The sequence below is a fragment of the Dasypus novemcinctus genome, chromosome 9 (genome assembly GCF_030445035.2).
Source record: "Dasypus novemcinctus isolate mDasNov1 chromosome 9, mDasNov1.1.hap2, whole genome shotgun sequence".
Lineage (NCBI taxonomy): Eukaryota > Metazoa > Chordata > Mammalia > Cingulata > Dasypodidae > Dasypus > Dasypus novemcinctus.
Window position 1 is genome coordinate 68,406,666 of NC_080681.1, and position 26,433 is coordinate 68,433,098.

At 37.9% G+C, this 26,433-nt stretch overlaps 1 protein-coding gene across 11 annotated transcripts in view; it reads right to left on the reverse strand.

Annotated features, from left to right (window-relative positions):
* The window catches only part of PATJ (PATJ crumbs cell polarity complex component), a 435,722-nt gene that overhangs the window by 309,872 nt on the left and 99,417 nt on the right, over positions 1-26,433 (reverse strand). For all 11 annotated transcript variants that reach the window (XM_071217421.1, XM_071217419.1, XM_012519032.3 and 8 more), the window contains 3 exons: positions 9,604-9,738; positions 4,499-4,660; positions 762-890 (listed from right to left, as the gene is read on the reverse strand). In XM_071217421.1, the coding sequence (XP_071073522.1) occupies positions 762-890; positions 4,499-4,660; positions 9,604-9,738 (426 nt within the window). The remainder of the gene's footprint in view (positions 1-761; positions 891-4,498; positions 4,661-9,603; positions 9,739-26,433) is intronic.

The window sequence follows — 26,433 nt, forward strand, 5'->3', positions numbered from 1 at the left end:
ACTGAAGTATTAAAATATGCATCTTAAAAGTGAAGAGATTTCTTGCCAACAGTTTTAATTCCCTGTGTTAATAAGAAGTCTAAAATTACTACAGTGACTGGTAAACCACCAGTATAATATAGAGATGTTCTATTTGTGACCTTTTACATTCCTCCCCAAATGCATCAATAACTTTACCCTCTACTTCTTTATAATTTCACCAACTACTTAGATAAGCATACTGAAATGAATGTTATTTAGGTAGGCAAAGAGAAAAACTTCTATATGGGGAGAGAAGAGGGCAGAGAGAATTGAGAATAACTGATAATATGTATGGGGTTTCTTTTTGGGGTGTTAAAAATGTTCTAGAACTAGATTGTAGTAATGGTTTCAAAACTCTGAATTACTAAAAAGCACTGAACTGTATGCTTTAAATGGGTGAATTTTATGGTATGCGAAATGTATTTCAAGAAAACTGAAAAAAAATCCTCCATAATAAAGTTCATCAAGTTCCATTCTCTATAAACATTCATAGGTATAAAACTATTGCTTCCCTTATTGTCTGGTTATTACATCATTCATCATTTTACTCACTAAGGTAATTGTAAAGGTAACAATTGTAAAGGTAACAATGGAAATAATAATACCCAATTTTAGGATAGTAGCCTTTTTTATCAAATCATTAGTTTTTCTTAAGTCAGTGGTACCTTAAACAATTACCACTTCATATAACTTTAATTAAGACCCATCAAATCAGAAAAACTCTATATGAGTTCTTATACCTGGTAATCCAAAATGCTGAATCCCAAGCCTTTATGATCCTTTATTAGCTCAACAATCTTGACTTCAGGAGACCACAGTGCTAATTCCCCATCATCATCTTCAGTATTGACATCTATAATGTGGTCATCCTGAAATACCAAAGGAGATAAATGCTTTAAAACATTGTCCTTGCAATTCTTAAAATAATTAACAAATCAGGACTCTCACAGCTGCTTCTCAAACTGGGAATTCTCTTTGGCATGCATAGTTTTTCTTTTTTAATCTTTTTAAAAGGGGCATGCACACTCACGTGTAAGATGTTCATAAAAATCCAAGCACTTAAAAAGGCAGACTGTTCATAGAGTTTATTTTTAAATGTAAAGTACCTGTTTCAAAGTTTTAACACTGACCTCTTATACTTCAATGAGTTCTGTCATCCCATTAGAAGCATAAAAGGAAAAATAGGCAATTTAAGTGAAAATGAAAACATCACACAAGGAAGAAGTTTATAGGTTATTTAAGTAGCAATACCTGGAATAATAACAGTGAGAGAGAGAAAGATGCTAGGACCAGATATAGAGACAGGCCAAAGGAGGATACAGAGAAACCATTTTTCTTGCCTCTAGGAATTTTTCAAGAAGAACTTTACCAGGAAAAATATGGTGCAAAAAAAACCATAAAAATTCAAGTATAAAAGGGAACCATAAAAAATCTAAAAACAGGTAAAAATTACTGAGTTGAAATAATGAAAGTCTAATTTTGGAGGAGGTAGCCAGCACAATTGTCCAGCACACAGGTCCTTGGTTACTTTGCTAACTTCACCACAAGGTCTCTCTCTCTCTCTTTCTTTTTTTAAAGAAACTCCATTTATTTAGTTTTTTTTAAATGTCTCTCAATAATGTTATACAATTTTCTTCATAGAGGCCCTTACATCTTTGTTAGATTCATTGCAAGTTACTGCACAGTTTTATACCATTTTCTATTCATTTATGAAACCTAGAAATAAAAATGAAATTAGAAATAAAATTTTAATTAGAACCTTGCTGTGCAGTTTGAAATTATTTTATGAATCCCAAAAAAGAGAATGATTATGTCTTTAAACCAATCTTTTCCTATGAGTGTGATACCAATTTTTTTTTTTTTTTGGCTTTTTTTTTTTTAAAAAGATAAATAGATCACACAAAAACAAAGTCTCTCTTTTCTGTTATTTCTCCTTTCGTGGAAGTCACAGCCATGTGGAATGTAAGGAAACTAACCAATAGAGGGACAATGAATGGACTACCCAGAGGGAGAATGGTTGCTTCAACTTTGTTTTTATACTATTTATAGCATTGCATTGTTGTTTTCATCTTTTTTTTTCCCCCAAAAAAATACTCTGAGCTTCTATAACAAGGTCAAGAATTGTCTTCTTTTTCTTAGGACCCTTAGCAAGTAACAAACGCCTGGAGCCCGGGCTAGAATGGAAATCGCCTGAGAGCTACCGCAGAGCTTTCCACGGTTATCCACTCAGCTCACAACAGTGCCTGGTACATAAGTGCTCAATAAATATTTGTTCAATACATTAATGAATTGTTCATGTTTGAATGATTTCTTCTTGGAACTCTTTCTTAACAAAGCTACTAACTAAATAACAATTTTTAAAAGCAAATGTCATAAGACTTAGGGTAATCTTAGTAAATAAAATGAAAATGTATCATTCCTACAAATATACTTTTAAATGACTTGTATAAGAAAATCCATTTAATGAAATCAAAGCGGGTAAAAAAATTTCTACTTTGGAAACACAAGACCGCTTACCTAATATGGAAACATGCTTAAAGTTAGGATTGTTCTCAAACTGAGGGTCAATGATCAATCCATTGTGAACAGAATCTAACCACATGAACAATTTTTAGTTCCTGAATTACAAAACTTGAAATCAATGAGAAAGTTTTAGATCAAGAACCTCTCTATATTTCAGCCTAATACAAGGAAGTCATACTAAAAAAGAAGACCCTTATAACTTCCACTAAAAAGTAAACTTCCAATGACTATACAATATGATGGATGTTTCACTGGAACATTTAATACCCTCACTGATTAATCAGTATACTAGAATTTTGGCTGAGCTGCCACCAAACAGGGTTTAAGAGTGACATAAGATGGTATTGGGATAAATGAGAAAAGAGAGAGATGGGAAAAGAAAGCCAGGATTTTAAGAAACCACATACGATTACAAAGTCCAAGTTTACAGAATGTTCAAGGCATCCAAGGTGTTATAAGATATTATACTCCCACTTGAAAAATATTGCTTTTGATACTATCAGTTCTGCATAATCCCTGTAATTTACAAAATGGAAAGCAATCAACTAATGGGCAGCAAGGGCGACATTTAGCGTAATTCAAAGCTGTTGTTCACCTATTGTGGTAAAGAGTGACAGATGGGACCACAGAGTCAGCAAGATAGATTGGTAATTTACACGATCTTATAAGATTAAAGGCCTTTTTAAAAAAATCAGCCTTCAGAGGTAAGCCACTATCTGCATTTTATTTTAGTAAGGATAACAACAACAACAAAAAAAAAATCATAAAAGTGTGGCATCTGAGTCTACTTCTTGAGATATTTTTTACAAAAGGTAAACATTTGAAAAGAAAAGATTCTCAATCAATGAGCAATGCCCAGTACTGAATAAAAATATTATGAGATACAAAATAGTTTTACAATATAGTTACTACCCAAGGTTTTACAATATAGTTGCTACCCACAAGAAGCTCACAATCTTCTTGGAAAAACAAAATTAATATACACTTAAATATATAAGCCAATGTGACTATAAGCCAAAGTGAGACTCTTATTTACTTTTAGAAATCAAACAAGGAAGATTGGTGGAATGACAGGAAAATAATTACAAGTAACTTTTATTGACTATTTTCTGGGTATAAGGCATTGTACTAAGCTTTGCATACATTACTACTTCATTTTCTGTCCACACAAACTCATGTGATGGTTAAGAATTATAAATAAGCCCATTTTTCAGATGAGGAATATGAAGAACAGAAAGTCAAGTCATTTATCCAAAGATTCACAATTAAGTAGTAAAGTCAAGATTAGACCCCAGGTACCTTGAAATCTAGACCTTATACAGGTAAACGGGAAGGTCTAAATGGTGTTAATGAAAATATAATCTAAGAATCTGGAAAGGGGAGGAGAGTGGCATAAAAGATGAGGTTGCAAATGACATAAAGTGGCAATGCATGCACTCAAAACTGTTTTCATAATTACGATGCTCTTAAAAAGGTACAAAAGGCATAGAAAGTATTACTTTATTCTCTGACCTCCTGATGGTTTTTAATCAATTTCTAGACTCACTTCAAAATTGGTCATAGATCTTTGTATTTTTAGGTTCTGAAATGGAGAGGTCAATTAGACATTCAACACTCATCAACATCTTAAACTTAAGATGAACTGAGATGCACCTGAAGCCCAAAGTAATGAGCCCAGGCAATCAATAAAAATGGTTCTCTAAGATCACAGTGCACTGCACATTAATGTCAGTGACATTTCAAAGCAAAGCATTTTATGACATTAAATGAAAAGTAACAAATTAATTTGAAGAGCTATGCATTGTTGCCTTTGAGAGCTACTATAGTCCAATTTCTTTAAAAAGGGGAGGCAGGGTGAGCTTTCCTCCCCTCCCTTCATATTGCAGTACAATAACAAGGTCATTCTTGATGAATGGGCATTCCTATGGGAACTGCAATATATACAATTTAGTACCTCCAGCTCAAGAAGAGAGGCTTCAGTGGTCCTTGGTTCATCTACAGAGGCCTCATCATCAAACAACCGTCGACAGCAAACCAAGGTAAAGGGAGGTGGCACTTCTTTAAGAAAAGAGACAGCTTCTCGGCGAGATTTTCCAAAAAGCTGCACACCATTAACCTGGGAACACAAGCAATAAGTCAGAACTGAGGAGTCCCCAAATGATAAAACAAAAATCTCCTGTTTATACCAAGCTATCAAAATGAAAACAGGATATGGTTTTATTTTCCCTGTAAACAAAGGGCCTAAATGTATATTATTTTAGTAGAACCATTAGCAGCCCTGAAAATTTATAAAAATTAAGGTTAAGACCTTTTACTCAATTTGGGTAAAAAAAAGTAAAAATGTGTGCAGAGTACTGGATTTAGTGACCTACCTAATTTTTCACATAAACATGGGTGTGACAGTTTGATATTATTTATGAATTACAAAAAGGGATATTATGTTTGTAAACTGTTCTGTTCCTCTGGGTGTGATAACCCTTTGATTGTATTAGATTCAGCTGAGATGTCTGATTAAATTATGTTAAGATTAGGGTTTTTATTCAACCACATCATAAGAGTGTGACTCAGTGTTGAGTCCCAGCCCCCTTGGGCTGATAAAATAGGCTCTCACATGGAAGTAGACACACAGGAAAGAACACAGAGGAACAGAGACAGCTCAATAGACAGACGCCCCAGAAAGAGAGATGAGCCCGATATTCTATAGCTGGCCTTGTGAAGAGAACAGAACAGCTGAGCCCAGAAAGAAATGAGCCCGGGAGAGAGATGAGCATTTTGTCAGCCTACAGCTGAGATCAGAAGAATCTGGGACCACAGCGCCTTAAGAGGAAGAAGGAAAGCTGAACTCTTGCAGATGCTACCCACCATCTTGCTTCAACATGTGGCAACAGAGTTTGGTAAGGAAGTAACATTGAGTTGTACTCTTTAGGGCCTTGTGACTCTAAGCTTCTACTGCAAATAAATACCCTTTACAAAAGCCAAAAGATTTCTGGTACTTTGCATCAACACTCCTTTGGCTGACTAATACACATGGTTTCTCTAATCTACACTCCAATGTTATATATAAATTGTGGCCCATTTCTACCTATTTCTCTTTAAACATACTAAATATCATTTATAGTCATTTTAAGACTGTTTCACATATTCATTTCATAAGAATTTCACTACAGGGAATAACATTAATTTTATGGCTGTTAAAAACTCTTCAACTTACAATGAATAGCTAACAAGGAATTTAGGATAAATTCTAGGCTGTCAAAATTTAGCATCAGCTCATAGTTTTCCTCCAACCCATACCCTCTAACTACCATCCCAGAAAAATCACTTCCAAAGAAAATACCCATAACTTTCTAACAGTTATATTCTTACATGCTCTGTTGATACAACACCAAATGTAGGAAATGAGTTTTTTCAAATTGTTTTACATAAGTATTTCCATATACATAAAAAAAAAGATAACCAACTATTTCCTATTAATAATTAATACCACCACTGAAACATTATCTAGATTTTACCTAATTTTCACCAAAGATGATCTAGAAATATGTCTACTATAATTTTTCATACATATGACTTTAGTTCAGGGAGTTCTCATTTCTGACTACAGGTTGCTAAAAACTGATCTGTCTGCTACTCCCAGAAAGCTAAGGCATGAACATAATCCAGGCAACAAACACTCTTTTCACATCTGACTCCTGCCAACCTGGGAGGGTTAATTGGCATTATTATTTTTAAAGATATTCCTACTCTTGCATTAATTTCTGACAGGTACAGGGCTAACACCCAGATAACGAGCAGCCTGACAAACTACACTGGGAGTAACTATTCCACTGAATGTGTCACTGCATCAGGGGATAAAGGGACAGTGGGTTGTTGAAAACATCCCATCCACAGAAGGCTGAGCCTCAAGTCAGTTGTCCCTCGGAACCACTTTGAGGTCTGCAACATACCAAGCACTTAGCCATCAGGCCAGACATAATCTCCCTGCCTCTTAATTATTTACAAAGAAATCACCACATGTTAAAGTGACCTGTGTATCTTTAGGGAGTTAGCACTAGAGGAAAAGTAAATATCATCTCCCAGGGCTTTATGATTGATGAAAAAGATCCAGGGGAACTGGATCAGCAGTAGATGGAAGGTTTTTCCAAGGAAGAAATGCAAATCAGTCTCACACAAGAAAGGATAGGGAGGTACCCAGCAGTGGTGAGACCATGTCCACAGTGCCAACTGATGCCACATGCACAGAAAGCTCTAAAATCAACCAAATGGGTTAGAACCTACACTAAAACAAAGCAAACAGATCCAATCAAAGCAGGACTCTATCCATACACAAGTATTTGTCTGTGTTCCATGTTACTTCAACAACTTGGAAAATCACTTTTCAGGGTTTTTAGTTTGGAGTATATTTAAATATTTATTTAGCTCATTATTTATTCATTTGAATTGCCTCCAATTATTATAGTGAGTGCCTGGTAGTCCTCCTCACTATTCTCTATATCTAAAGGGATTGGTCACATTTCCCATTACCAACTCCTACCTAGGGGAATTTATGACTGCTGTAAATAGCTGTTCTGGGCTGAGACTTGGCACAGTGTTTCAATCCCAAAGCATATTTGTGTTTTGGTTTTAAGCTCTGAGGAGTACATTAAACACACACACACTTAAATTCAGGAGTTTATTTGGCTAACTTTACAGAGATTTTATTTATATATTCAGTTACTCGAAGAAGTTCAATTTTTATTTTCTAATTCACAATATTTCTCTAGGTCCTACTTGTGATCCTATTAAGTGCTATTAAGCCTCAATTATTCAGATTTTTAAAATAGAAAACAAACACACCCACTTCCAGAGTAATTAATATTGTTCAAGCACTATCTCACTACATTACCTCATTCAGTCCTCATACTGTACCATATTGTTATGCCTTTTTCTTTTTTTTTTTTAAGTATTTATTTATTTATTTCTCTCCCCTTTCCCCACCCACCCCGGTTGTCTGTTCTCTGTGTCGTCTTCTTTGTCCACTTCTGTTGTTGTCAGAGGCACAGGAATCTGTGTTTCTTTTTGTTGCATCATGTTGTTGTGTCAGCTCTCCGTGTGTGCAGCACCATTCCTGGGCAGGCTGCACTTTCTTTCGCGCTGGGAGACTCTCCTTACGGGGAGCACCCCTTGCGTGTGGGGCTTCCCTACTCGGGGGACACCCCTGCGTGGCAGGGTACGCCTTGCGTGCATCAGCACTGCGCATGGGCCAGCTCCACACAGGTCAAGGAGGCCCTAAGTTTGAACCGCGACCAACCATGTGGTAGATGGACGCCCTAACCACTGAGCCAAGTCCACCGCCCCATGTTATGCCTTTTTCATAGTAATCACATCACCAACATCTTACAGTGAGATGAGTTTATATGGATGATATTCTACAACGCATAGTGAAGTAGTCATATATGATGAAGAAACTGATTCTCAAATCAGTTAAGTACATACCAAGGAAAACAGGGCTAATTGTGGCAAACTCAGAAATAAAAGCAAGTCTTCTGACTTTCAAATGTATGCTTCTTTCCCTATATCCAGCCCTTTGATCAGAAATCTATACTTAGGAATTTTTTTAAAGCCTTCAGGCTACCATATTATACCACATTATATTACAAGGTGGTAGAGTAGGTCCATGAGATTCTAATCTTCAGAAAGACCTAAGAGGACTCAGTGGATGGCTGTGTTTACCTATACTTGCTCTATTCAGATTCAGCCAACATTTCTTGAACATCTACCACATAGCAATAGTAGAGTAAAAGTGAACTAAACTGGTTTTTACTGATACTTCCACATCTCCCACATACATCTCATTTCTCAATGCCTAATAACTACATATTGTAGCAATGGTCTCCAATCTACAGGTTATCATGTATGATATCCACAAAGCTCTGCAAATCAAAAGAGAAGGACATGATCTCAGCATCAGAAAGAAACTATAAGGCATCTCATAAAATCTGGAGCACTAATCTCCAAGAAGAGCCCAATACCATTCCCTTGAACACCCCTAAGATAAAGCAACTTACTACAGCTTAAAACAGGACTCCAGCACCATGTGTATGACAGAATGTGATGACTTAGACACATGGCTTCTTCCTTCTGAGCTTGAAAGTCAACCCAGAATTCATCTTATCATACTTCTCTTGGTGGCTGGTCACTACTAATAAAGTACAATTGTACCCAACATATACTACTTACTATTCCTCTCATTTTGTTTTGAGCAGATACAATTTTTGGGAAGAAATCATTCTAAGGCTACCAGGTAGATTCTATTTAACCTGACCTAGGGCTTCTTATGAATCCAACTCTTGGGAGAATCCTCTTTTATACAGCCTTCTCTAAATTTGAACATTCCCCAAATTTCTTTTAGGGGCCTAGTAAGTTGTGTTATGTATTTGTAAAAACAATGAAATGGAAGTTAGGAAACATGAAATAAAGTCATTATTCTACCACTAATTCAGTGTACAAAATTGGGGAAGCCAGTTCCTTATCTGTAAAACAGGGGCTTTCAAATGTCACTTCATTTCTTGTGTTATGTATAGAACTTTCCATTCTAACAACAACAGAAACAACAAAATCTCTCAAGAACGTCATGTCAAAACATTGATGCTCTAGAACTTCTTTGGTTGAAAAGAGGCTGGGAAGCATAAGCAAGCCTTTTAGAGGCAGCCATGTTGGGGAAGCGTGCTAGTTCTAAGGAGACAGTTTGAAATGAAAACTAATCAACTGCAGAAAAATCTGAGGTTATCCAGTTCTATTCTTTATTAAACTAACCAATAAAACCTGCAAATAAACACGGCTCCATATTCCAAACAAAAGTCATTTGAATTCACAAGGATATTTCAAGAACCCTAAAAGATAGGGAAAGGAATTGAAAGATTACTCTTATCACATAAGCTGTTATTTTTTTATCTAAGTGGACCACATTACATTGGATTGGTGATAATGTAATTACATGGATTTCTGGTGAGAACACATTTCCCTAGAACTTTAAAACTCCTTCCCTGAATGAAATCTTTCTCCATTCATTAATTTTACCTCAAGAAGCTCATCCTCTGGCTGCAGCAGGTTCAATGTAGCAACAGGGCCACCTGGAACAACTGAAGAGATGTAATGGTGTCCATCAAAGGAATCCACTTCCACGCCAAGCCTCAGTGTGTGAATAGGCAGCAGCTATGGCAAAACACAGAGCAACAACATGAAATATGACAAGGACACAACTGGTTTTTAATCATCCATCAAGTATTATTTTGACATGAAAGCCCCATCTCTTGACACCGATCACCAAAATCCCCCAAAGACAACAATAATGGGAAAACTAGGTTCAAGTAAAATTATGAGGTCATCTGACTTTTTGTTCTCTCTCCTCTTTTTCTTTTAGATTCTCTAGGGATAAACAGACACAATATCCTCTCTTTCATCCTAAATTCCAGGTACTACAAACTTCCTATATTTCCTAAAATGCATTCTATTCTTCACTTTTCTGCAGGACTCCCATCCCCCAGAACATCCTAATTCCCCTTTATTATTTAATTAATTTCCATTTACACTTAAATACCAAATCAGTGAACTCCTAGGAAGTCCCTCCTGATGCCTGAATTAAGTGCACCTCTTTCTGGGCTTCAGGAGCATCTGTGCACATCTCTATCACAGCTCACAGCGCACTATGGTTTTAAGTACTATTTTCTTTTTTTTTTAAGATTTATTTTTTATTTATTTCTCTCTCCTTCCCCGCCCCCCCAGCCAAGCTGTCTGCTCTCCATGTCCATTCGCTGTGTTCTTCTGTGTTTGCTTGTATTCTTTGTCAGCGGCACCGGAAATCTGTGTCTCTTTTTATTGCATCAACTTGCTGCGTCAGCTCTTCGTGTGTGCGGCGCCACTCCTGGGCAGGCTGTGCTTTTATCGCGCTGGGCGGCTCTCCTTACGGGGCACACTCCTTGCACATGGAGCTACCCTACGCGGGGACACCTCTGCATGGCGCGGCACTCCTTGTCCGCATCAGCACTGCACATGGGCCAGCTATCACACGGTCAGGAGGCCTCCCACGTGGTAGGTGGACGCTCTATCTGTTGAGCCAAATGCCCTTCCCTACTATTTTCTTGATTTTCCCTCCTCCCTGCTCGAGTGCAGAGTCTGTATCTTTTATATCTATAACATCAGGGTCTAGCACTGTACTAGGCACTGAACATGGGCTCGTTAAATGTTAACTGAATTAATCTATGAAAAATGGTACCTTATTTAAGACATCTCTCTCCATCTGGCCAACTTAATGAGTACAATTTTCTATTTAAGGAGGGTTATGGGTTGTAATAACAGAGGCAATTATTACTCCACTCCAGGACTGATTCTGTTGCCTTATAAGGGTTCATATGGGCTACAATAGGAGTCAAGGGTTGAAAAACCCTAGCCAGTGTCAAAGTAAAGAGATGAGTATTTTAATATTGTTAGTATTCACTGAACTCCACTCTCCTGACTTCCAAACATGGAATTAATAATTTCTCACTGTAGCTATATAAACTCAAATATAATAAGTGGTACTAATTATGATTTATATTTTCTACATCAATAGTATGTTCATCTAATAAAAAAAAAAGCCTATCTCTATCTATCCTTTATAAGGAGAAAACTACACAGAATGGCATTGTTGTATCCACAATGCAACATTTTCCCTTATCCTATTCTCTGTGATCCCTTATCTCTGAGCTTATTGTCTCCCCTCAGTCATCTGCTTAAAGTCCCCAGAGCTCCACGAGCTCTGCTGCAGACACCATATGGCTCATTCCTATTCTACTACAGACAAATATGAAGTGGCAAGCAGTCCAGCCAACACCTCAATGACTTATATTAGGCATGAGGGACTTCTAGTCTTGAGCTAACTTTCTGAAAACTAAGTGCTGTATGCAGAGAGAGAACTTTGCTACTTGTGAAAATAACAATATGCCCCCGTAAAAGATAAAGGGCTAAGGGAGAGAGTGGTTCCAATCTCCCCTTCCAGTATTTTCCTTACTCTCTCCTATTTATTCACATGGCTAACCCAATGGGACAGGTAAAGTCAGAAATAGGTTAGAGCAGTGAGAAGGAGCAGAGGCTCACTCAGGGAATCCCTTGCTCTCCAGTTACAGAGATCTGCCCTTCTCTAGTCTATTCCACCAGATTATGTACATACCACACACTCCCCAGAAATCCAAACTGCAAACAAAACACACATGCTTCATCATCAGTCATGCTGAACAGATAAACCAGAAATGATGTTTATGAAATCTGTCAATCTGAAAGATATCTACCTAATATAAGTTCTGAATCTAAATCTGAGTACAGCTGTGTTTCAGGGACTTGGTGTTACAAAGCTGCAGGCTTCTCCGCAGGAGCAAGACTGTTTAATTACCTGTCCCAGCTGCATTTAGCAACTAAACAAATCAACCATTTCATCTCTCTTCCAGTTGTCCAACCCTTCCCTTCAGTATTCTCAGTTCTTAGATAAGAAGCAGAAAGTGCTAAAATGACAGGAGTGGGTATTACAGGTGATGATTGATGCCTTCAAACACACTGCATGCTAGGCTTTTTTAAAATGCTTATTCAATGCATTTTGCAAGGTATCCTATTTAAATCGACAGTTAATGAGCAGCAAAATTTTCATGATCCTGATATGACAAGTAAAGGATACAAGGAAATGTATCTGAGGAAAGTATGAGCATTATGTGCTTTACTTTCAGTACTAAAATGATAAAGATCAAATGAGATCAAGAAACCTAGAGGCTTTCAACCTGTGAGAGGAGAGACCTGTCATGAAACACACCTCAGCCCACTGATTTCCCTGAAAGCTCTACTTTTAGGACCCTAAAACAAGCTATCAAAATGCTCATGTGGGAATATAAATGATGCTGCTTCTGGGGGAGAAAAACTTCTGGAGGGATGCTTCAAAATGTGTCAGCAGAACAGGGGAGAGCACATCCAAAAGAATTGATCTCAAAATAAAATAGAACAAGTAGAACGCTACGATTGGTTCTTACGGCGCACACGTGCACACACACACAGACAGAGAGAAGACAATAAGTAGTCATTTATATTTAAAGATTAGGGGAAATAAATTGCTAAATTACCATAAATAGAAAACAAACTTTCAGAAAATGAGGCTACAACTTTTAAACTCATGTGAAACAAAGCAGAATGGCCTCCAAAGTTAGGTCTGTTCACTCAGAGGTTATGCAAGACTGTCAATGAACCATTAAAGCTTTATTTATATTCATTTTCCTCACCTAATATTTTAATTCTGAGTGTTGAAGAAATACATAATATGTACTCTGATGTACAGCAGTTATGTTGAAGGTTTTCTCCAGTTACCTAACACCAAGGTCAAGGGTCGGATGTCATTTATCATTTTGATATCATTTATGTTAACTGCCTGGCTCATGTGATGTTTGAGTTTTGACTCATGGTATTTCCCCCACATAGAATATCCTTTGCTCTCATTTCTAAACCCATTCTTCAGAATGTAGTTTAAATGCCATGTTCACAATAAGCCTCCTTCAACTCTTTGAAGAAGTAACATCTCCTTTCTTGAAAACATACGAGGCATTTAACAATATCCTGAAAGTAATTCTCAATAGAGTAGGACAAAGAAGGGATAAGAATTTCCTTTAGGGCCTCACCTCAAACATACAGAATCAAAATATTGGTGAAGAGGAACAAAATAGGGTGTGTGTATTCTGCAAAAGCCTCTCTGATGTTTCTGATATGTCACCTCCCCTAGTAGATAACCACTATTATTAAAGTTATTTGATCCTTTGTCTTAAGGTCACTCAAAAAAAGAGCAGTAAAGTATTAAATTATAGGCTTGAGAATGGTAACAGTGGTTACCTCTAGGAAGAAGTAGGGGACTAGGGGGAGATTTATTTTTGCAGCATATACTTCAGAACCTTTTGAATTTTATAAGTTTAGGAGCCACATTGCCCCTGATTTGGAACCCAATTCTGCCACTTAATAGCTACATATGATCTTGGGCAAGTTACTTTACCTGCCTGATTCTCAGTTCCCACATATTAAAAAATGGGAAAGGAGTGAGAGTGTATATATGGGAACTCTATACATTCTGCATGATTTTTCTGTAAATCTACAACTTATCTAATAATTAAAAAAAGGGGACCTACTCTCCAGTTCATTGGACTCATGCAGGACAACAACAAAAGGATGATGGTGGACAACGCCCATCACAAAAAACCCAATATCTATAGCTGCACGCAAGACAGTTCCTTCCACCTGCCCCATGAGATCTGAGCCCTCTCTCAGTCGGAAGCAGAGTGGACATCACCATCCCAAAATGCTCGAGGTTGAGAAATGAACAAACATAAGGGGGGACGGCAACTATGGACCAAAATAGACATTATTATTCTAGTAATGGAAGAACTTGTAACATTGATATAAAGGCCGGTCACCAGAGCTTCTGAGGGGAAGGAGAGAGAAGAATAATTTTAACATGGGGCATTTTGGGGACATTGGAATAGTTCTGCATGATATTGCAATGACAGATACAAGCTATTATACATTTATACATTTTGTCAAAACCTATAAAATTGTGCAGTACAAAGTATATAGCATAATGTAGACTATAGACCATTCTTAGTAGCAAAGCTTCAATATATGTTCATCAATTGTAACAAATGTTCCACACTAATGAAGGATGTTGTTTGTTGGGGAGAGTGGGGGAGTGCAGAGGGTGGGGTATATGGGAATCCCATATATATATATATATTTTTTTTCAATTTATTTCTCTCCCCTCTCCCCAGTTGTCTGTTCTCTGTACACATTCGCTGTGTGTTATTTTTGTGTCCACTTCTATCCTTATCAGCAGCACCAGGAATCTGTGTTTCTTTTTGTTGCGTCATCTTGTGTGTCAGCTCTCCGTGTGTGCGGCGCCATTCTTGGGCAGGCTGCACTTTCTTTCTCACTGGGCGGCTCTCCTTACAGGGCGCAGTCCTTGTGTGTGGGGCTCCCCTACGCAGGGGACACCCCTGCGTGGGCACTCCTTGCACGCATCAGCACTGCGCATGGGCCAGCTGCACATGGGTCAAGGAGGCCAGGGGGTTGAACCAGGGACTTCCCACATGGTAGGCGGACACCCTATCCATTGGGCCAAGTCTGCTTCCCAGAATCCCCTATATTTTTGATGTAACATTTATGTAATCTAAAACTCCTTTAAAAATATAGAATAAGAAAAAAGATATCACTGAGTATGGCAAAGAAGGTGCTATATCAATGCTAAGAGTCAAGAATGGGGGAGATGTATAAGGGGATAATGGGATTTTTCCCTTTGGAGTAATGAAAACATTCTGAAATAGACTGAGCTGGTGACAGCACAACTCTGTAAAGAAATTGAGAGCCCCTGAGTGTGTACTCTGGATGAACTGTACAAGGCAGGGGACTGTATAACACAGTGATCCCTGTGCTGAGTGATGGACTGTGGCTAGCAGTACAAATAAAAGAAGGTTCTCTTATGAACTAAAACAAACATACAACACTTTATACATGGCGTGAATAATAAGATGGTTTGTGGGAAAAATATACCAAATATAAGCTAGGGACTAATGATGATAGTAATATGACGATGTTCTTTTATCATTTGTAACATGTGTCACATGGTGTAAGGTTTTGGCGGTGGGGCAATGTGTGGGACTCTTACATGGTATGCACGATTGTTTTGTTAACTCACAACTTCTCAAAAAAAAAAAAACCCATCCCACCCCCCACCCAACACCAAAACAAAAAACAGGAAGGGGAAAACCTGCTGACCACTAGGCCACTAGGGGTATTGTGAGAAATGAAGGAGAAAATGTATTTAAAGCAAAGAATCAACCAGCAAAATCCACTGCAATTCCTGGAGGACTCAGTATGTCCCACTGATTTAAAAAATTATATTTGCTCATTACAGAAGAAGAAAAAAACACATTTTAATGTCCTTTGACTCAGAAAATATAATTCAGAAGGGAAATAAAATGAAGTTTGCCAATCTGTCTTGTCAAAACTAGAGAAGAGGACCTGGCATTTTTGAATCCCATGTCAGAAATACTATCGATGCTCACGTCATTCCACAATTAATGGCCAGCAGAAATGTCACCAGAATGATCTTAATGCTTCTGCTGCATAGTGCTGTGATTATCTTAATAGTAAACACTTGCCAAGAAAGCATCCTTAAAAGTGCAAGTCTCCCCAGATACAGGAAAACTGTTCCTGTGTCATGATGAATAGTGTCACAGAGGCAATGCTACTAATGCTCAAGCCATTATAAACAGCTATCACCTCTCTCTTTCCCCACAACTCTGGAAAACTTCAACAGAAAACTTTATCCTTAACATTGGCCCACAATATATAAGGTTGCTTCTTAATCAGCCCTTCAAAAGTGGTGACTATGGGGTGGTAAATAAGGGCAACCATCTAAAGATGGCTAGACACTTAGGAACACCAACTACAGCCATTAAAGATGATTTTTCTTAATCAGAAAGCTGATGGGACCAAAGGAAAAACCTACAGTTTTGCCCTGAGGTCACAGCACTACCCTACTTAAAACCTTCCACTGGTGTCATCCAGCATAGAGAATAAAACCCAAGCCCATCACTATGGGATCACAAAGCCAGCAGAACCCAGGCCTCTTTATCAGCCTCCTTTAAGAACATTCTATCCTTCATTCAACTTGACCCACACCTTGTGAAGCAACTTCCCATTCCATTCCTCTGACATGCCAGCCCTTTCTCAGCACAGGGCCACAGTACCTGCCACCCACCTGTTGCCCAGCACCCCAGGTTCTTATCCTTGAAGCCTGAACTCAGGTTTTTTTCTGATTCTCTCTCTAAAGTGGCAAATCCCAGTTACCCTCTCATTATCCTGTTTATTCCTTTGTAGCACTTCATACAATTTTCAAATATCTTATCAGCGTCTTACTTATCTGCTATCATTCTAAGAACAAGGAGAGCAAACACCTTAACCAGTTTGCCTGCAATAGATGGTAGCACAGTGTCTGACATATAATAAGAGTTCAATACTTCTTTCATGAATGAATGAATGAGCTCCAAGCTGCCACAACCTGTCTCTGCTACTATCCACCTGCATAATTTTGGATGAGTCATTCAATCTATGCAGCCCAGATTACTATCCTAGTCTGTGAAATGAATTTTGACTGGTTAATTAAAGTCCACTTTACATATTGTAAGGAGATATGAAAAGCTACTGCGTAAATATCTAACTTGCAATTATAAAGGGATTTAAAGAACCATATCAAAATGAAGGAATAGTCCAGAAGTATTTTATAATTAAAAATCCAAAGTAAACGGATAAAGAAAATGTGGTATATACATACAATGCAATATTATCTGGCTGTAAAAAGGAATGAAATTCTGATACACGCTACAACTTGGATGGATCTTGAAAACATTGTGCTGAGATAAAAAGGACGCAAAAGGACAAATATTTGAGATATACAAAATATCTTTCTAGAAAGAACGTAAATTAGAGGTTACCAGGGATAGAGACAGACAGAAGGATGGGGGGCTATTCTTAATAGGTACAATATTTCTGTTTCAGATTATGAAAAATGTTGGTACTGTGTGGGGGTGGAAGTTGCATAACATTGTGAATTAACACCAGTGAATTGTACAGTCAAAAATGGTTAAAATGGAAAATTTTACATGTATATATGTTCCCATAAGAAAACTTAAAAATAAGTAAATAAAGAAGGTTCTATAAAGTGAAAAGAAAAAAATGAAGACAGAAATGTAGGAAAATACAAAAATGTGGAGGTGGGGCAAGATGGCATCTGAGTGAATGCACCTCATAATCTCTCCTGCAAAGAAGTGGCTGAGTAGGGTTGGAGTCCTGCTGGACTGGGCTGTTTTGAGTGTTTGCAGGGCAGGAGGTGTCTGGACTTTGATTTAGTGGGATGGTGAAAGAGGAGATTCTTGTAAGAGGTAAAATTTTGGGTCTCTTTCACGGAGGTCGGGGCTGCAAGCGGGACCCTTCCCCCTGGGGCTGGTGGCCCAACAGCGGCGATTCCTGGAGGCTGTGCTGCGCTGGGGAGTTTCCAAGCCCTGGGCAGGCTGCTTCCGGGGCTTGCAGGGCAGGAGGTGTCTGGAAGTCGATTTGGTGAGACAGTGACAGAAGAGATTCTTGCAAGAGGTGGAGTTTTCGATTTCTGACACGGAGGTCAGAGTTTGCCGGCATGACCCCTCCCCCTAGGGCTGGTGCCCAGCTGCAGGGATCCCTGAAGACTGTGGTGCACTGTGGTGTTCCCAGGCTCCCTGTTAACCGGATGTGTGGTTCCGAGGTCTCTGTCCCCTAAATCCTGGTGGCCCACACTCCACAGACTCAGACACCTTGAGTCTGCAATATCACAGACTTCCCATCCCTGAATCCACCGTGCCCTAAGGTCCATCTAAGGTACTTGATTTACCTAGCCCTCGGCATCTGTGTGTTATTTTTCTCTTTTTTCTTTTTTTTTATTGTCTTGGTTGCAAATATTGCATTATCTCCTGGTCTTTTCTCCCATTTTATCCCCCAAGGTCCTTTTTCATTTATTTAGGTTTTCTTTACTTCTTTTCTTTTTTCTGCTTGTTTCCTTCCTTTTCTTTACCCACCTCTCCCCCTTTTTTTTTTCTTCTCTATTTTTTCTTTTCTCTCTTTTTCTTCTTATTTTATTTTATTTATATAATAGGTGCTGCAGGGAGCGCTTCACATTTGCTGTGTTTCCTCATCCTCCATTTCCTTGTTTCTGATTTTGGCCACCTACACTATCCCCTCTCCCCCACATCTTGCTATCCTCCATCATCTACTGTCTCTCTTACATTGCACCTCCCTTTCTTTGGCCCCCAAATTGTCTAACTTTTAATTTATAATACCTTTGTTCTGTTTTCTCTCTTTTATCCACGCTTGATATTATTGTCTTTCTTTTCTCTTTCCCTCTCTCCATGAAAACACTGGCTTTTTAATTTATACTAGATTCCTCCCCATATTCAGTTCACTATCTCATTATAGGTACTCTACTTACTGCTATAACTCTACACAACTTACATGAGTCTAATATCCATTCTCCCAGATCTCACATTGTTGCTCTGTTAACATTTATTACCAATACCACTTAACACATTTTCTTTACTTATACATTTTCCTTTCCCTGGCCCTAATATTTTCCTTCAAAGTGAACTTAGCCAGCAACAAGAAATTAGAGTAAGAAGAACAAAGTGACAAAGAGAAAACATAACACTTACGCAGGAACAACAACTAATTAATCCCTGAGACTGGACAAAGAAGCTAAGGAACTGATTAAGCCCATCAAGATAAAATGATGACCAGACAGCAACGAAAAACTACAAACCAAACCAATAATCAAGAAAACATGGCTGAATGCAATGAACAAACTAAAAACCAGGAAGGGGAGCAGAACATCAGACAAGTAATTAAAGATCTCAAAACATATATTAGAGACCAACTTAATGAAGTAAAGGAAGAGATTAACAATATGAAGAAAACACTTGGAGAGGAAATTGCAGACATACACAAAAAGATAACAGATATGATGGGAAGGAACACCACAGTTCAAGAAATAAAAAATACACTCTCAGCAAATAGCAGCAGATTAGAAGAGGCAGAGGAGAGAATTAGCAACGTGGAAGACAGTACACCTGATATCAAACAGATAGTAGAATTGATCGATAAAAAGATAGAAAAAATCCAGCTAGGACTTAGGGACCTGAATGACAATGCAAAATGCACAAACATACATATTATAGGCATCCCAGAAGGAGAAGAGAGGGGAAAGGGGACAGAAGGGGTGTTGCAGGAAATAATGGCTGAAAACTTCCCAAATCTACTGAGAGAGATGGATGTACATGTCCAGGAGGCACAATGCACCCCAAACACCATAAATCCCAACAGGCCCACCCCAAGACACATACTTGTCAAATTATCCAATTCTCAAGACAAAGAGAAAATTCTAAAAGCATCAAGAGAAAAGAAAACCATCACATACAAGGGAGGCTCCATAAGATTAAGTGCTGATTTCTCATCTGAAACCATGAAGACAAGAAGGCAGTGGTATGATATAGTCAAGGTACTTAAAGAAAAAAATTTCCAACCAAGAATACTCTACCCAGCTAAACTAGCATTCAAAAATGGAGAGTTCAAAATATTCACAGATAAACAGAAATTGAAAGAGTATGCCAACAAGAACCCTGCCCTTCAAGAAATACTAAAGGGAGTTCTGCAGGAAGGAAAAAACTGGAGAGGCAGAGTTGGAGGACAGTGTAATAGCAACAAAAAAGACAAAAAGAGAAGGAAAAAAACAAAATATGACAAATGAAGTCCAATCAAAATATGGCTAACAAATAATTCCTTGAAAATAATACCATTGAATAGTCAAAGGATTAAATTCATCTATCAAAAGATTCAGACTGGGAGATTGGATAAGGAAATATGACCCATCTATATGCTGTCTACAAGAAACACATCTTAGACCCAGGGATTCATGGAGGTTGAAAGTGAATGCTTGGAAAACAATTTTACAAGCAAACAATAACCAAAAAAAGGCAGGAGTAGCTATATTAATATCAGAAAATATAGACTTTAAACGTGAAACAATTGTGAGAGACAAAGAAGGATACTACATATTAGTGAAAGGCACAATCTCTCAAGAAGAATGAACAATCATAAATATTTATCCTCCTAACAAGGGTGCCTCCAAATATGTGAGGCAAACACTGGAAAAACTAAGTGGAAGAATAGATGCCTCTACAATTATAGTGGGAGATTTTAATACACCACTGTCAACTTTGGACAGAACATCTCAAAAGAGAATCAATAAAGAAACAAAAACTTTGAACAGTATATTAGAGGAACTGGATCTAATAGACATATACAGATCATTACACCTGAATACAGCAGGATATACATTTTTTTCAGGTGCACATGGATCATTCTCCAAGATAGACCATATGCTAGGCCATAAAGAAAGGCTTAATGAATTCAGAAAAATCGAAATCCTACAAAATATTATCTCTGACTACAGTGGAGTAAAGCTGGAAATCTACAAGGGCCAGAGGCCCCGATTTCACAACAAGATATAGAAATTAAACCGCACAATCTTAGAAAAACGGTGGGTCAAAGAGGAAATCTCAAAAGAAATAACTGCCTTGAAGCTAATGATAATGATAACACAACATACCAAAACTTATGGGATGCAGAAAAAAGCAGTACTGAGAGGGAAATTTATAGCCATAAATTCATACATCAAAAAAGAAGAACAAGCAAAACTTGAAGAACTGCACATTTGGAGGAATTAGTAAAAAAACAACAAAGTAACCCCACAGGAAGAAGAAAGAAAGAAATAACAAAGAGAAGAGCAGACCTAAATGAAATAGAAAATAAGAAAGCACTTGAAAAGATTAACAAAACCAAGAGCTGGTTCTTTGAGAAGATCAATAAAATTGACAAACCCTTAGCTAGATTAACAAAGAAAAAAAGAGAGAAGATGCAAATACACAAAATAGGAAATGAGAAAGGAGATAGCACCATTGACCCCACAGAAATAAAGACTGTCATAAGAGAATACTTTGAAAAACTATATTCCAACAAAAATGATGGTTCAGAGGAAATGGACAAATTCCTAGAAACACATAAGCAGCCTATATTGATGAAAGAAGAAATTGATGATCCCAACAAACCAATCACAAGTAAAGAGATAGAGTCAGTCATTGAAAACCTCCCAACTAAGAAGAGCCCAGGGCCAGATGGTTTCACAGGCGAATTCTACAAAACATCCCAGAAAGAACTAATACCAATCCTGCTGAAACTCTTCCAAAAAATTGAAACAGAAGGAACATTACTTAACTCAATCTATGATGCCAACATTACCCTAGTACCAAACCAAACAAAGATACCACAAGAAAGGAAAATTACAGACCAATCTCTCTAATGAACCTAGATGCAAAAATCCTCAATAAAATACTTGCTAACTGTATTCAACAACACATTAAATGAATTATACACCATGACCAAGTGGGATTCATTCCAGGTATGCAAGGATGGTTCAACATAAGAAAATCAATTAATATAATACACCATATAAAAAGACTGAAGGAAAAAAATCACATGATTATATCTATAGATGCAGAAAAAGCATTTGACAAAATACAGCACCCTTTCTTGATAAAAACACTGCAAAAGATTGGAATACAAGGAAATTTTTTGAACATTATAAAGAGTATATATGAAAAACCCAAAGCCAACATCGTTTACAATGGTGAAATCCTAAAATCCTTCCCTCTAAGATCAGGAACAAGACAAGGATGCCCACTCTCTCCCCTTCCATTTAACATTGTCTTAGAAGTACTTGCTCGAGCACTGAGGCAAGAACCAGATATAAAAGGCATTCAAATTGAAAAGGAAGAAATCAAAATTTCACTATTTGCAGACGACATGATCCTATACATAGAAAACCCTGAGAGGTCTACAACAAAGCTTCTAGAACTCATAAATGAGTTTAGTAAAGTCGCAGGTTATAAGATCGATGTGCAAAAATCAGTAGCATTCCTGTACACCAATAATGAGCAAGCTCAGGAGGAAATCAAGAAACAAATACCATTTACAATAGTCAATAAAAAAATCAAATACCCAGGAATAAATTTAACTAAAATTGTAAAAAACTAATACATAGAGAACTACATAACACTGTTCAAGAAAATCAAAGAAGACCTAAATAAATGGAAGAATATTCCCTCTTCATGGATAGGAAGACTAAATATTATTAAGATGTCTATCCTACCAAAACTGATCTACACATTCAATGCAATCACAATAAAAATCAACACAGCATTCTTTAAGGAACTAGAAAAACTAACTATGAAATTTATTTGGAAAAGAAAGAGGCCCCAAATAGCCAAAGACATATTGAAAAAGAAAAATGAAATTGGAGGAATCACACTACCTGACTTCAAAACATACTACAAAGCTACAGTAGTGAAAACAGCATGGCATTGGCACAAGGAGAGACACACAGACCAATGGAACCGAACTGAGAGTTCTTATATAGATCCTCATATATATAGCCATATAATATTCGATAAAGCCACCAAACCCTCTCAACTGGGAGAGAATGGCCTATTCAACAAATGGTGCCTGGAGAACCGGATATCCATATGTAAAAGAATGAAAGAGGACTACCATCTCACACCTTATACAAAAATCAACTCAAGATGTATCAAAGACCTAAATATAAGAGCCACGACCATAAAGACTTTGGAAAGCAGTGTAGGGAAGCATATACAAGACCTTGTAATAGGAAATGGCTTCACGAACTTCACACCAAAAGCACGAGAAGCAAAAGAACAAATAGATAAATGGGACCTCCTCAAAATTAAAGCCTTCTGCACCTCAAAGGAGTTTGTCAAGAAAGTGAAAAGAGAGCCTACACAATGGGAGAAAATATTTGGTAACCATATATTGGATAGGAGACTTATAACTCCTATATCTTGAAAATAAAAAGATAAACAACCCATTTAAAAAATGGGAAAAAGATTTAAACAGACACTTCTCCAAAGAAGAAATACAAATGGCTAAAAAGCACATTAAAAAATACTCCAAATCTCTAGCTATCAGGGAAATGCAAATCAAAACTACAATTAGATACCATCTTACTCTCGTAAGATTGGCAGCTATGAAAAAAACAGAAGACTGCAAGTGCTGGAGAGGATGTGGAGGAATGGGAACAGTCATCCACTGCTGGTGGGAATGCGGAAGGATCCAGTCATTCTGGAGGACAGTTTGGCTGCTTCTCAAAAAACTAGCTATAGATTTGCCATACGACCCTGCAATTCCACTGCTGGGTATATACCCAGTAGAACTGAAAACAAGGACACAAACCGATATATGTACACCAATGTTCATAGCAGCATTGTTCACTATCACCAAAAGTTGGAATCAACCCAAATGCCCATCAACAGATGAATGGATAAATAAAATGTGGTATATACATACAATGGAATACTACGCGGCTTTAAGAACAAATACACTACAAACACACGTGATAACATGGATGAATCTTGAGAACCTTATGTTGAGTGAAGCAAACCCAGGCATTGAAGGACAAATACTTCATGACCTCAATGATATGAAATAAGTAAACCAAGCTGCCTCAGAGAGCTAGGAACTGGATGATAGGCTTACAGGAAATCGGGGGGTAGAGGAAGGATATAAACTGACACCTACATGGGTGAAATCTATGATAAGCTGGAGGTAAGTATTTGTACAAGGAAGGGATAAAATGGGGGCACAGGGTTACCTTTGGGTGGGGCTTTGCGGGCTTTAGGGGAGTTAGGGATGGGAGGATGGGTAATACTGCCCAAGAAATTGGGGGGAGGGTGGGGCAACATACGAACATAGGAGGTTGTCAGGTATTTGGTTGAGAGTATAATGCTGAGAAAACCTTTTCAAAAATATAATAAGGGAAGTTACCTGTTTAAGATGCTTAAAGGGGATAATCTGATGCAGGACAGGCTCCTAGGGAATACGTGGAGGCTCATTTTGCCATAGTGGGTTATATCATTGGATAGAGACCCATATAATGAGAGTGAAGGTATACCCACATCCTGGGGAGGGCTGATGCCATCAAATAGAGGGAATTGTATCTCTCAAGAGAAATGGTGGCCCCCAGGGCATTAGGGCAGTTGAGCATGTCAAGCCCTCAACACTGTTGCAAGTACCTCTGAACATGGCCCTTCAAGCAATGAAGATGACTGTCACTGTGGGCCCTAAGGGGAGGGGGAAAGAGATATTGAATAGATGAAACCAATGTAACTATGTGGGCAATTAAAGTGTTTCACAAGAGTACGCAAGTATAAGACATGTAAAATCACACCAAAAATGTATAGGGGCTGATAGACTAAAATGTAAATCATAATGTGAAACATAAGATAACTAAAAATTTAGAAAATTCCATAGTCTAAAATATAAACCACAATGTAAACACAAATGTCACCTTGTTTGAAAGCTATTGTCTCAATATCTGTACATCAGTTTCAGTAAATATAGTATGAATATGTAAAAAGATTATTGCTGTGGAAGGGAAAAGGTTTTATGTTGGATATGTGGGAGTACTGTATATTGTATATATGAATTACTGTGATCTAAAACTCTTGTGAAGATAAGCTTAATAATTAGAAAAAAGAAAAGAAAGAGATAGGATGTAGACACTGAGGGAAAGACGGAAGTAGTTGCCTTGCCAATTTGCATACAGTGCAACACTTATTGCAGTGATGGAAGGTAAAACATGAAAAACAAAGCTTTTGCATTTTTAAATTTTTTGATACCCCAATTTATTTTTACCTTAATTTTTCCAAGTTAATATGTATTCTATATCTAATTCTTAAACTCATTGCTATATTCCATTTACTAATAAGGGAACCTAGCAATATCTTGGGCTTCACTTTTCAGGAAGTTTTGGATCTCAGAGAGGTTCAACAATGGCAGTGGAGGAATACTGGTGTGGGATGTTATTGACAGGGGACACATGATTGGCAGGGAGTTCTATAGGGCATATATCCAGGGTACATAAAAATGTTTGGATATTTTCATAGTGGATACAAGTACCAGCTGATGATGTAACTAGAAAAATGACCTTGAATACAAGGGTCAACTTGGATCAGTAGAATATCTCAGTCTACATATAATACCAGGAGTTAAAATGCTTTTTGATCTGAATCAAAGGGGAAATGGAAAGGACAAATGAGTTTATATGGCTATGAGTCTCCAAAAAAGGGCCAGGAGGTTATCAGAGGGATCGCCCTTATGCACACCTCAGCAAAGTCCCAGAGACAGATAAAGTAGATACAACCCTGGGTATTGGTTCTTCTGAGGGCTACAGAGACCCACAGGTTCTATGGTCATGGCAGATGGAGTTCAGTGCCATGTCAGTTGGCCCTTCTTTGGAGTTGGTGTTTCTGTGTGATGGAGCTGGACTCAGATGTGATCTTTTTTCACAAGCCTCTCCTGTTACATTTACCAGAACTGTAGTTGGTGCTGGGGTTTAATATATACCCAGAGGATCTGAATCTCTGGACTGAACATATGATAGCCAGGCCCTGAGCCTCAACAGACTTCAGCTCCTACACTCTGGTTTATTGGACTTACCCCACTCAACCAACATGGAGTTGAAGAAGGTCAACTACCACACCATGGAGCCAAGAGTGCCTACAACTGAAAGCAGGAGGATTGCATCCAGCATCCATGTGGAATCTAAGCCCCCCCTTGATATAGATGTGGAGTGAACACAACCAATCCAAGGTCCATGGGATGGAGGAATAGAATATGGATTAGAGTGGACTTACTGATATTCTATTCATGAACTATTGTGATTAGTAATTGAAGAAAATGTGGCATTGGTGTGGAGAAAGTGGCCATGGTGGCTGCTGGATTTGGGGAATGGGAGGAAGAGATGAGATGGGGAGGCGTTTTTGGGACTTGGAGTTGTCCTGGGTGGTACTGGTACAATTACCGGACATTGCATGTCCTCCCATGGCCCACTGGATGGAACGTGAGAGAGTGTGGGCTATGATGTGGACTATCGACCATGAGGTGCAGCGGTGCTCAGAGATGTATTCACCAAATGCAATGAATGTCTCATGATGATGGAGGAGATTGTTGCTATGGGGGGAGGAGTGGGGTGAGGGGTATATGAGGACCTCATATTTTCTGAATGTAATAAAAAAATAATAAAAATTATTAAAAAACACATTAAAGGTAAAATAAAATTGTGAATGCAATTAACAGCACTGAATTATATTTTTGAATGTGGCTAAAAGGAGGGAAGTTTTAGATTGTATATATATTACTAGA